Source organism: Chenopodium album, chromosome 23 (assembly GCF_948465745.1).
Source record: "Chenopodium album chromosome 23, dcCheAlbu1.1, whole genome shotgun sequence".
Taxonomy (NCBI): domain Eukaryota; kingdom Viridiplantae; phylum Streptophyta; class Magnoliopsida; order Caryophyllales; family Amaranthaceae; genus Chenopodium; species Chenopodium album.
Window position 1 is genome coordinate 25,662,538 of NC_137856.1, and position 13,518 is coordinate 25,676,055.

General features: G+C 35.1%; 1 protein-coding gene across 1 annotated transcript; it reads left to right on the plus strand.

Moving 5' to 3' along the window:
• The first annotated feature begins 2,676 nt into the window (after positions 1-2,676).
• Positions 2,677-4,083, plus strand: LOC145607200 (uncharacterized). The gene has a single exon (XM_081662935.1). The coding sequence runs from the start codon at positions 2,677-2,679 to the stop codon at positions 4,081-4,083; it is 1,407 nt and encodes a 468-aa protein (XP_081519061.1).
• Positions 4,084-13,518: the final 9,435 nt, after the last annotated feature.

Sequence of the window (13,518 nt, forward strand, 5' to 3'; positions counted from 1 at the left end):
AAAAACCGTAATTGTAATAAAAACAAGTTTTATCCCAACATTTATGGTTTGAGACGTTGAGTCTTAAGCTCCCTTGTGTAGATATTATATGCTCCACCTACATTCAATAATTTCAACAAACCAAAATTAACATAATTGAAACAAAAAATAATATCAAAATTAAAAAAATGAATCATAATTGAATCAGCCCGTAAATAATAATAATAATAATAATAATAATAATAATAATAATAATAATAATAATAATAATAATAATAATAATAATAATAATAATAATTGAATTACATAAAATAAGTTGATTTACAAAAAATCAAAATTTAAAAAAAAAAAAAAGCTGATTTCACCATAAAATTTACAGATCTACAAGATTTACACCACAAAATCCTCTTCAGATCATTGAAATAAACAATCCAAAATCACAAATCCTAAAATCAACACTAAGAATCAAACACCTAGACGAGAAATTCTCAAATCTTACCGATGATGAGAACGCATGATTTCACAAATTCACTAACAAACGTACTGAAAATCAGATCAAATGCTGAATCAATAATCACATTAAAAATCTATTAAATCACTCAAAAACCTAAATAATTCTCGAACAATAACCAATTATAAATCCTAAAAAATTCAATGCGAAGATCAAAACAACGAGCACATCAAATCGAAGAACGAAAAGAAAGCAAAAAAGAAAAAAATCGAAACGAACCTGTGAATTTGTTCAACGACTTAGATCTAAATTAGAAGAAGAAGCCTACGGGCTTGGTTGTTCATTAGCCTTTCTACCTGGCGGAACCAGAGGCAAAACCTGCTACCAAATTTCCAGCAATCAATTCAAAAAATCACCAAATTAAAACCACAAATTCATCTTAAAAAACAACAAAAATCATCTAAAATTGAAACCACCTGCCAAAGAGAACAACCAGCAAAATGAAGCCAATCGATGAACCGAAATCGCCAATGTCGTGAGGTCCAGGCAACGATGTCGGATGCAGCAGAATTCCAGCTCTCCGGCGGTCCGACGGAGACGACTCCGGCAAAAACTCGTCGTAATCGACGGGAAGATCGTCGCTGACGCCGGTGGAAGTGACGGAGGCGTTTGATACGACGGCGACGGAGGTGGTGTTGAAGGAGGTGACGGAGGAGAGAGAAAGTGAGGAGGTTGGAAGGAAAGGAGAGGAGAGGAGAGAGAGAGGAAAGGAGAGGAGAGAGAGAGGTGAATGACGGAGAGAGAGAGGGAGTGAAACCCTAAAAAGCAAAGTATTGGGCTCTCCTCTCATCAGTTGGGCTAAGTTTGGTAATTTACGTGTAATATAGTATTCGTAACGGGCAAAATAGTGTCCGTTACGAATAATAATTATTCGTAACGGACACTATTTTGCCCGTTACAAATAAATAAGTATTCGTAACGGACACTATTTTGCCCGTTACAAATAAATAAGTATTCGTAACGGACACTATTTTGCCCGTTACGAATATCTTTATTCGTAACAGGCACTATTTTGCCCGTTACGAATAAATAAGTATTCGTAACGGGCACTATTTTGCTCGTTACGAATATCTTAATTGTAACGGGCAAAGCTTTGCCCGTTACAAATAGCCTGTTACGAATGAGAAATTTTCCACTAGTGTGCTCTAAGTTTTTTCTATATGTTCTAAAATTATTTCCAATGTTCTACTTTACGTTCTAAATTATTACATTTGTTTTAAATTAGGCTATAAGGAGAAATATGAAGGTTTACTTTTTAAGTTTTTTTTAGTTATTTATAAAGATAACCTATGTAGGATTCGAACCTACATTTTCTATGCATTTGCATAGTGTTCTACCACTTGAGCTAATAGGTTTTAGCCGTATGTTATTGATCACCACTCCCCCTTAGAAGAAGTGGAAAACAATCACATGTAGAAACTCAAATGCCCCCCGGCCCATTACTATGCCCGGCTACTTCCTCCCTTCACATTTTACAATTTCTCAAACCAAAGGGCCCCTACCCAATACTCCACTAAGTTTTGACAGCACGCAGCTACTACTACTTTAAAACCGATAATTATCATGCTAGAAAGCTGCATTGGCATTGATGATAACTAATAAAAAATGTCCACATTGTATAAGTTAAATTGCCCCCATGATGTATAAAAACCATCCTAGCTTGCCAAGGCATCTACAATTCATTTTGAGACATCATAACTCATAAGCATGGTAAAAGTCCATCCACCTATTTAAAGTTATAGAATATATGATAAGATATTATGTCCTTATAGGATATATGTGATATTCTTTGTATAATAATATTATGAGGGATCCTAATCCCAGTAGGACTCATATTGTAACCCTATATATTTTGATCAATGGAAAACACTCCGAGAGAGGAGTTTCACAAAATCTAACATGGTATCACAGCTTTAGGTTTCGATCTAGTTTCCGCAATTTTCTTTTATTTTTTCATTAGCCCAACCGATCCCAATTTGATTTTTTAATCTACTCCCTCCGTCCCTAAATTACATTCCTCTTTCTCTCTATTATGTGAGGAACAAATGCTGGAAACAGGAATGTAGACGGAGGGAGTACCAATTTTCTTTTCCACAGCATAAGTCAATTTGGTGCGCCTAACTTTACTTCTTGTGTCCCCATTATTTCTTTTATTTTTATTTCAGTGTAACTAACTTCCTGCCACCATGGGTGATAAAGATGGTAACGATGTCAATACTGGTGATTCTTCTTCTTCAGAATTTCACCCAGCTTTCGGTGTCAACAATATCAGGAATGTTATTCCCCTTATTCTTGATCGGGAGAAGGTACAATATTCGAATTGGGCCGAACTATTTGAATGTCATGCTCATGTTTTCAATGTTCTTGACCACATTGACCCTAAAACACCTAAGCCGTCAGGATTATCAGATGCTTTGTGGAAAAGACTCGATTCAGTCATTAAGAACTGGATCTATGGTACTATCTCGACCGATTTGTTGGTAACAATCATGTCTAGAGGCGATACCGCTCAACAAATTTGGGACAAATTAAAGGCCCTTTTTCAAGATAACAAGACTACCCATGCCGTATATCTTGAAAATCAATTCAATGCTTTGCATCTGTCAAAGTTTTTAGACATCTCTTCATATTGTCGTGAGTTGAAGAACTTAAAAGATCAACTAGCCAATGTTGATCAACCCGTCTCGGAGCAAAAATTGGTAATCCGCTTAGTCTCAGGTCTTGTGAATATCAATTTTGATACTATTGCGGCTATGATTCAACAAACGGAGTCGTTACCCTCGTTTGAAACTGCAAGGTCACGCCTCCTGCTTGAAGAAACAAGACGCTCCAATGATAGCACCGAACCTCCGGCCTCCTTTGCGGCACAAACTGGCCCATCTTCTTCTCAATCCAACACCGCTCCACCCCAGCAATCTCAAACTCAACCTGCTAGACGTGGTGGCTCTTCTAGGGGTGGTGGTTGTGGCCGAGGCAAGGGTCGGGGCCGTGGTCGAGGTCGGGGTCGCGACCAACCACAACAGCAGTCACAACAACAAAACAATCAAGCACTACAATGGGGGCAACCTCAATGGGCCGGCCCACCTGGTTACTACCAACAGCAGGCCCCAAATTGGGCCCAGGCACCCTGCCCAGTGCCTCAGCAGCCTCGTCAACAAGGCATAATGCAGCAGGCCTTTTATTTTGGATCGGCCCCAATGGCTCCTTCGTACCAGCAGCCACAACACGCTTTTAGCTCGGGGTACGGCTCTGCTCTCACTCCAACCGAGCCACAACAAGCTTTCTCGACTTTGGGTTTTCAAAGCTACGACCCCTCTTGGTACATGGACTCCGGAGCTACATCACACATGACAAATAATGCCGGTAATCTTTTGCCCCTTTTTAATTTAAGCACAAATAATTATATTCAAGTGGGTATTGCCAATCGCATTCCAATAACAGGTTATGGTCAGTCTAGCATTACTAACAAATTCCTTGCCCTTCGTGATGTTTATTTAGCTCCCCAAATTATCAAAAATTTAATTTCTGTTAGAAAATTTACCAATGATAATTCCGTGTCTATAGAATTTGATCCTAGTGGTTTTTCTATGTAGGATCTTCGAACGGGGAAAATTCTAATCGGATGCAATAGTGCAGGGGATCTATATCCGGTCACAAACACTCCATCAACATGTCTAACTACTTCTCTCATAGCCTTTTTCCCGTCTCCATGGCACAACCGCTTAGGGCACCCCGGAGCCCCTACTTTTAGCTTTCTTAGGAGTAATAATTTTATTAATTGTAATAAGGAGCAAGACTCCAATTTTTGTGTTAGTTGTCAATTGGGAAAACATGTTCGCTTGCCTTTTCATAATTCTAATAGTAGTACTTTTTCTGCTTTTGACATTATTCATGCCGATTTGTGGACTTCTCCCATTCGTAGTGATAAAGGTCATAAATACTATTTAGTCTTATTGGATGATTATACTCACTATGTGTGGACTATACCTTTGACTTACAAATCTCAAGCTTTTCAAACCTTTCTTAATTTTCGACAATATGTGCTTACTCAATTTGAACGCCCTATTAAGTCCTTTCAGAGTGACCATTGTCGTGAGTTTGATAACGATTCGTTCAAATTATTTTGTGTAAAAAATGGATTGGTTTTTCGCTTCTCTTGTCCACAAACTTCATCTCAAAATGGCAAAGCCGAACGCATGATTCGTACGATTAACAATGTTAAACGTACTCTTCTTTTTCATGCTTCCCTACCACCTTTCTTTTGGCACCATGCCCTTGAAACGGCCACATATTTATTAAACGTATTACCCACTAAAACTCTTAATAAAATTACTCCTACTCAAGCCCTTTTTGGTGTAGTACCATCTTACAATCATCTTCGTGTGTTTGGGTGTCTTTGCTTTCCAAATCTTTCCGCTACCGCTAAGCATAAACTAGCTCAACGTTCCACTCCTTGTATTTTTTTGGGTTATCCACGTGAGCATAGGGGGTATAGGTGTATGGATCTCTCCACTCATAAAATATTTATTTCTAGACATGTTACTTTTGATGAAAATATTTTTCCATATCGAAACATGTTTGAGTTTAATACTACTGATTATTCCTTCTTGGACTCTAATGATCCATCACCCTATTTCCAACACCATAATATGTTGCAATCACCCCCTAAAAATCCAACTGACAATAATTCCCTTAATGAGCAGCGTAGCCCACATTCAAATAGTGGCCCTCACATTTCACCCACAAATTTTTCACTACACCCAAGCTCATCTATCTCTCCCTGCAACCCCCTACGAGTACTACGTCGTTTTATACTTTAGTGCCTTTTGCATGCTTTTTTTTTTCCCTTTTTATCTTCTTTCCTTGTTTAATTTTCAGTTTAGTAACTAAATTCTTTATTCAATATGTTAATTCCAGATCTTTTATTTTCTCTCCCTCTCCTCTTTTTTAGTGATTTCATTTTCTCTCTCCTCCTTTTTAGTTTTACTTTTTTTAATCGTATTTCAATTTCTCTATGTTCCTTCGTAAAGATTTCTAGATTAGTTGATTTTGATCATGATTGTGCAATTATTTTTCCTACTAGAGTTGGATTAGATGCTTTAAAAAATCAATTTCAGTATATTTTATTGTTAATGTTGATTAATCAATTGATTGTGTTTATTTTTCACTTTAATTTTGATATTGCTCTATTTTTTTTATTGTTTTTGTTTTAATAAAGATTCGATTCCATTTTTTTGTTTATAATCATATTAGTTTTTATAATTTTTTGTTTGTTATTTGTTATTTTTTATAATGATTATTGTTCTTATATTTGATTGTTATTTCTTATATCGTTTTATTGATCTTATTTTATACTTTGGATCCTAACTTTATTATTTAATTTTATTTTCTTGTTATTGATCTTGTCTAGTTTCTATTTTAATTTCTATTTTTTTTAATTCATGTTATGTGCATTACATGAACATTGATAGTTTCATAATTTTTGTTATTGGATTGTTTTAATCATTTTTTTGTGTTGTATTGGTACATTTATAATTAATTATAATGTTGTACACTTTTGTAATAGTAAATGATCATTTATGTTATATATTTATAATCAGTAATCAATTTTATGTTGATTTTGTTGTTTTCTTAATATATATGTGTATATGTCTATTTTAATGATAATCATTGGTTTATATTTGTTCATATGCCTTTTAAATAGTGAACAAATTTTATTATATGTTAATGTGTAGAGTTATAAAGATGTTCAGTTATGTAATGATAAATGATCATTTATGTAGATATATATGTTTTTTAATATAATAATAATATAATTGAACATTATTGAAATTAGATTTGTTTATTATAATTATTGCAGCCGATAGTAGAAATGTTCAAGATGCTCTTATTGTTTCAAGGAATGTTCACGCTGCTTCTAGCTAGTGCTTCAACAAATGTTCAAGCTACTACAAGTGTTTCGAGAACTGTTGAAGCTACGTTACTACTAGTGTTAGTTCTAAGAAGTGTTCGAGGTGGTTTATGACAGACTTCTATTAAGTATGATAAGTTCTTAGTCTTTTTTGATACAAATGTAGCTAAGAGGTTCACTAGTAATGGTAAATGAGGGAGTACATTAGGAAACCATAGCTTTTAAATTACTACTTTCATGAGACTGTATTTTATATTTTTATCATGTAATGGATCTAAGGTTGTATTTCTATTAAGCAATGTTTTCTTTAATTTCAACCTTAATATTGTTAGTGATATAAATTATTTGCAAATGAACATTTCATAGATACAAAACATTGAGTTGTTAAATATGTTAAAAAAAGAAATACTAGCTATTTAACATACAATATTAAAAAAAAAATATCAAATTCTATTTAAAAAAATAGAAATACCGAATAAAGATTCTTAAGCGAGTAAAATCTATAAGTTCTATTGACCACATATAAGAACATATATCTTTGTATAAATGAACTTATATTAATTTATAAATGAACATGTAATACTACTCTTTTGTAATTTTTCATGATAATCTTTTGTTGATCCTACATTCAGTGTTTTCTTCAAAAGCATTAAATTAGTTGGGTTGTGTATTGCATCCTCAGCTTCCTGATTTGGTCTACCTGTTGATAAAAATGAATATATAATATAATATAATTTTAATTGTTATTTAATAATATATAAATAAACGATATATTTTAAGTAAATGATCATTTGATGGACTTACATTGTTTGGGTTTAAGTCACAAATCCATTTTTTATTTTGATCACTAGTGAATGTTTCCATGTGTTTCATAATGTAAACTTCACAATTTATGTAATCCGCATTGCCATTTTAAATGACACATCACTACAATATAGATTATATCAGTTTATATGAAGAAAAAAAAATAAAATGTTCAGTATTGTAGGCGTCGTTCGAAGTGCGCTTACGTTAAAGCATGGTGTGAATATGCTTGGCACTTATAGGAAGTGGGAATTGACATATACGATGAGGGACAACGATTAGGGACAAGGAAAGTAGGGAGCCGCCAACAAGTTTTTAAGGAACTTGTAAACCGTTCACGGATCATTATAAGGCAACCACGATTAAGGGACAACGAAGGCAACAACAATCGACCCGTGAAGGTTACACCCCATTCATAATCCATGAGATTACTAACTCCTATGGTTCGGAACCACGAAAGGAGGATCGAGGATGATGGTACGAAGTGAGTCATGGAGTCACGTTCGCCCGTATTGGCCTCTACTCGATTCTTATAGTGAAAAGTACTCCTGTGATCTCAAACGCATGCAAAAAAAATATTCAATTCGCTCCAAACTATTATTATGCTAAATTGGTTGAATGTTAATGCAACACATAATTCTAAAATATTCGTGATCACTTGATTAAATAACAAGATTAAAAAGGGACCTAAACCGGTTGTCCAAATTATCTTATTAGGCGTTATTTTCAATTACATTTTCCATTTAACATGCAATATGGTGATCAATAAATAATATAAGAACAAACATTAAAATTGGAAGCAATTCAACAATAATAGCGTTAGTCAAATCAAATAATAATCCTCATCATGATATTAGCAATAAGAAAATAAAAATAAGTAAGTATATTAATTAATTACTCACATTCCGCACGTTCCTTTAAATTGCTACATCATGAATAAATTGTTAGTAACTTTAATAAAAAATAAATCAAATTGAAAATAAATTAAATAAAAGGTGGAGTTGATTTGGTCCAAACCCTCAATCAATTCTACCTTTCATGCCTTGGTTTAAGTATAGAACTTCGGGTATTGTATGGACTCCTTAGAGTGCTTAAGGGATATAAAATGAGAGAATAGGGTGGCTAGAGTTTAGACTAGAGCAAGAGAGAGAGGAGAGAATATTTTTGGTGTAGGGAGAGAGGATGATTTTTGGTGTAGAAGAGAGGAAGAGAGAATGATTTGATGATCAAGCTTGTTGATGATTGAAAAAGGGGAGATATGACCTCTATTTATAGGGAAAAAAGAGGGGTCGAATCAAGAAAAGATAAGAATTCGAATCGGATAAAACTCTTGCGATAGGTAGCAGTTTTTACGGTTTTTGTTTTTATCATATCTTTTGATCCAGAAATCGGAAAAAGATGAATAAGATATCGTTGGAAAGCTCTTGAAGTCTACTTTCTAAAACAATTAAAATCCGATTAAAATATTTTGTAGAATAAAAGATATAACCGAAATAGTGGGACGGTGTCAGTTTTGGATAGAGTTTCGTATTTCGCTCATATCTTTTTCGTTATAGCTCGGAATTAATATTATAATATATCATTGGAAAGATAATTTCAAGAGCTATCCAACCATATAATAATTAGATAAAAACTATGAAGCACGAAAATAATATCAGACAATCGTTGAACGTCTTTCAATTCGAATAGATTTAGGACTTTCAAAAAGATTAGTTTTATTCAATTTTAAATGCTTTAATCTTATCTTTTCAAAAAGGATAATTAAGATATTTTAGAAGCTTATAGAAACTTCCAATTAATCCTAATTAGATTAGGAGTCGGATTAAATCATTTGGACCCTCCACATGATCATTGGGTCGTAGGTAAGGTGGGCTTAAGCTCGATTTAAACTCAGTTTAGTATTTTGGCCATAACTTATTCGTTATAACTCGGATTTGGGCTTATAATATATCGTTGGAAAGCTCTTTTCAAGCCCCATCCAACCATGTAACAATTGGACCCAGATTATGGACCAAAATAAACAAGTCTAAACGTTTTTACAAAAAGGACACGAAATGAATGATTTTAAAGGACACGAAATGAATTATTTGGGCTTAAAGGCACGAAAAGAGGAAAATAAGTTATGATTTGGGAAAATAGGCTATAAATTGGATTGGTTTATGAAATGTATTGAATGGAACATAGATTTAAGAACTCTAAAGATTACATACTCAACCCGACCAATAATGGTGGTGAAAGGTTGTTCATTATCGGGTTTGGTTGGGGGGAGACATTTTTAGGTGTCTACAGAATCCCCCACTTTGACTGAGTTTGTAGAAACATCAGTTTTGAAAACGATAGTCAAAGTAGTCGATAGGGACGGATAATGATTTAAGACGTTCTGCGATCCTAAATCACTTTGTATACGTCATTACCTGCAGAAAAATGTTAGTTCTACAGATAAAAGAGTAAATGGATAGAATGCATATCTGACACCAGTGTATCGGTGACAAATGAGTTTGGTAGCTTCCTATGCTTGAAGGAATCCACCGAATGATACTTTCCATGCTTGAGGAAAGTCGACAGATGATATTGGCAGTTTTCTATGCTTGAAGAAACCCACCGGTTGAGATACTTTCCATGCTTGAGGAAAGTCGAGAGATGACAATTTTCCATGCTTGAGGAAAAACTTGTCTGATGATGAAATTGTAAGTCTCTGTGTATCGAGAACCTTGCGCCGTGAAATGATGGTGGTTCGATTATCCCCGAACATGGGATGTAATTGGTTCTCTTTTCCCCGAACGTGGGCTGTAAAAGGTTCGCTTGTCCCCGAACGTGGGATGTAATTGGTTCGCTTGTCCCCGAACGTGGGCTGTAGATGGTCCGCTTGTCCCCGGAGGTGGGCTGTAGATGGTCCGCTTTTCCCCGGACGTGGGCTGTAGATGGTCCGCTTGTCTCCGGACGTGGGCTGTAGATGGTCCGCTTTTCCCCGGACGTGGGCTGTAGATGGTCCGCTTGTCCCTAAACGTGGGCTGTAGATGAGACCTGCAAAATAAAATTTGCCAAGGGACTCGTATAGACTATGATTGACTTGACCAACTAACTTGACCAAGTTTGACTTGACATGACATGACATGACATGTGTATGACTTGTGATTGTGTGTGTATAAGTATGATTTAAATGTATGAGCAAACACAAGCAAAATTTTCCGTCATTTTCGTCATAAGATGAGTGGAGGGTACCGACTTTCTCCCGAAAAAGAAAGACGTGAAAAAAAAGTTTATTTTCGAACTTCCCTCGAAAAAGAAATTTGAAAAAGTTTTTTTTAACTTCCCCAAAAGAAAAGATATGAAAAAAGGGAAGAAGTTTTAAACTTCCTAGTTCAGCAAGACGAAATGAATCGCATGCATGGATCAAATTGCTTTTCTTGAAGATAATGTAAGCATGATACATGTTCTTATGCCAGTAGGCTAAGGACAATTACATCATGTGACACGATAAATGAATTAACTTAGGTCATGGAGCTAAGCATCATATATGGTGTAAAGAAATGATCTCGAACGTCGCTTAGGTCTGGAAGCTAAGCATGTATATAGATGAAGTGATTATTGCGTAGTGAACGTTGCTTAGGTCAAGGAGCTAAGCACGATATGCTTTGTATGATTAAAAATCATTGACATATAAATGTTGCTCAACGCATTATGCGATGTATCAAACAATGAACATTGCTCGGGTCAGGAACCTAGGCAAGTAAACAATGTTTCTTCTAAAGAATGTTGTCTTCAAAGATGATGACATGCACAGTGTTGAAACAAGATTTCATGATAAAAGGTTCTTAAAGGGAAAGATGATACGGCTATGTATGTGTGAGTGAAGTGTATGAAAGTGATACTAAGGTTGGCCCCCAAGTCTAGCTCTAAATGGTAAGGGATAAGCATTGGATATTCTTTGACTCAATCATGCATGGATATAAATATGAATGTGGCCGCACCTCGATGTGAGGTTGCCTACGTATCCGTTAGGAATCAGGCCGAACGTAGCTCTAACCAAACTTTGCACAAGTACATGTACATCTCAAAGAGGCCTTTTGAGGGTTATAATGTGGTTAAGCTGATGGTTTAAGGAAGAAAGGGGTAAAAAGGCTCAAGACCTGAGATAAGCCCCCCGAGATGTGTAATTGTGTATTTGAAAATTTTTGAATTAGCAAGTTTTAGTTTTCAATTATTTTTTTTTTATTGCTTTGCTTTGATTTTTTTTTTTTTTTGTTCTTTTGAATCAATGTAGGCAATCCCAGATCATGCGGTTCATCACTCACTAAGCATTCGTGTTTCTCAGGCACGGTACCAAGCACTCGATGAGAGACGCAATTCGAGACGTGTTCGTATCAAAGACATTGGAACACTTGCCTTTAGACATTGTTTTTCTATTTACTTATTCTTTTGTTTTTCTTTTCTTCTTCTTCTTCTTCTTTTTTTTAACTGCTTTTTGAATGTTACACAAATTGCAAACCTTCCCATCCCAAGGTTACGTGAATGTGGGTTGAAAAAATAAAGGCCAAACGTTAGACGAGGCTCAAAGTGGTTGATGAAGAAATGGAATGAGTTTTGAAAATGGTTTAAAGGGAATGAATGGGGTTCAAAGGTGCCTCAAATCATTGGTGTACCTTGTGTTTAGTTCGGCAATTTATTTATTTTTTATTTTTTTTATTTTTCTTTTTGCAAATGACATGATTGAATGCAAAGGTAAGAAATACTTATTGATGGAACATCGCATAGAGACATAAGGATAAGAAGAACCTATGCTTGACTTATTAGGGGAAAAAGGGTTGGAACAAAAGATGAAAACAAAGCATGAAATCTTGTATGGAAACTTGTCTTGTGCTTCGTCTTCATGGATGCTTATGAATTACTTGTTACCGCCAAGAAGGACAAGAAATTTGTTATTGCTGATGCTTTGATTGGAAGAAAAGAAGGAAGGAATGACGTTCCCCTTATTCTTCCAACTCTTGCCTAGTGATTCTTGAACTCGAGTACTATGGAACAAAATGAGCTCACTTAATGCATTGACTCAATACTCGGATTGGAAAGGAAGAGTGTATAAAATAATTTTGAAAACCAATGGGAAATACTCCACTCATTCATATTACGACGGAAAACGACGCATGCATGGTCCTATTATACGATCATAAACAATATAGTGCATTACTCAAAGACAAAGTGTGTGCAACGACTCAACATGTGTGATTAGGTGAGTTTATTAAGACTCGTGGAATGATCGCATGACTAGACATGAGGACATTGTGAAAAAACAAAAGACGCAAGGATCAAATAGCATGGAAGACTAAAAGACAAACTAACTTGATTAATTTTGTCCAATTTTAATGTTTATGCTATTTACTAGGTGAAAACGGTCCATTGGCAATCGTTAGTCATAAATAAATATCAACCACAATCAAAGACAAAGAATACATGTTAAGATTAGCACAAAAAACCACAAGAAACTAGGAATACGAGTGGAATTCTAGAATAGTTAGGACTCATGGGTATAAATAAATAAATAAATAAATAAATCAATAACAATCTATAATCTTATGTTATACGAGTTGACACGGATTAAAGGACTTGGCTAAGACTAGCTTGACACGAAAAGAAAATTAAAAAGAAAGAAAGTTGACGCTAAAAACACACCTAAAACTGGAGAGACTGTAGTATATTGGATATAACTCTTGTTTTGTGAATCTGATTGTGGCTAAACCAACGCCAAATAAAAGATAAAACTCGGGGCTATAGATCCATAGGTGGAACGACACGTAACTCTTTCTAGAACTCCGGCTATGACCAAAACAAGTTGACTCTTATGCAGGATACTGGAATTAAAATCCGGGTTGAATAAAAAAAAAATCTATGACTCAACTCTAATAAAAAAAAAGGTTTGATAAGAGAAGAAAAAATAAAACAAAAATATGTACACATAAGTACATTGTCACGAATGATGCAATGAAGTTCGCAACCTAAAGTCAAGATATATGTTCCACTATGGTCAAGTTTATGGGTGTCAAAGGGTACCATGGTTAAGAGTTTGGACGCGTTAGCAAGGCAGCCTCCCTTGAGGGTGTATGCCAACGGGTGGCTCCGCGAGTACGTGATGAAATCGAACTCAACTCCATGGTTTGGGTGGATTTAAAAATTCGGATGAACCCTTATTTCCATGAGCGTTTTTGGGTTGATAGAGCATAAATCCCCCGGGCTAACCACATACGTAGAACACATACTATTGTGGAAAAATAGGTAAGTTTAAATGCATATGCATATGTGACAATGCCAATTAGATCAA

Excerpts from the sequence above, each read along its gene's own strand:
- LOC145607200 (XM_081662935.1), top strand. The coding sequence starts at position 2,677 with ATGGGTGATAAAGATGGTAACGATGTCAATACTGGTGATTCTTCTTCT.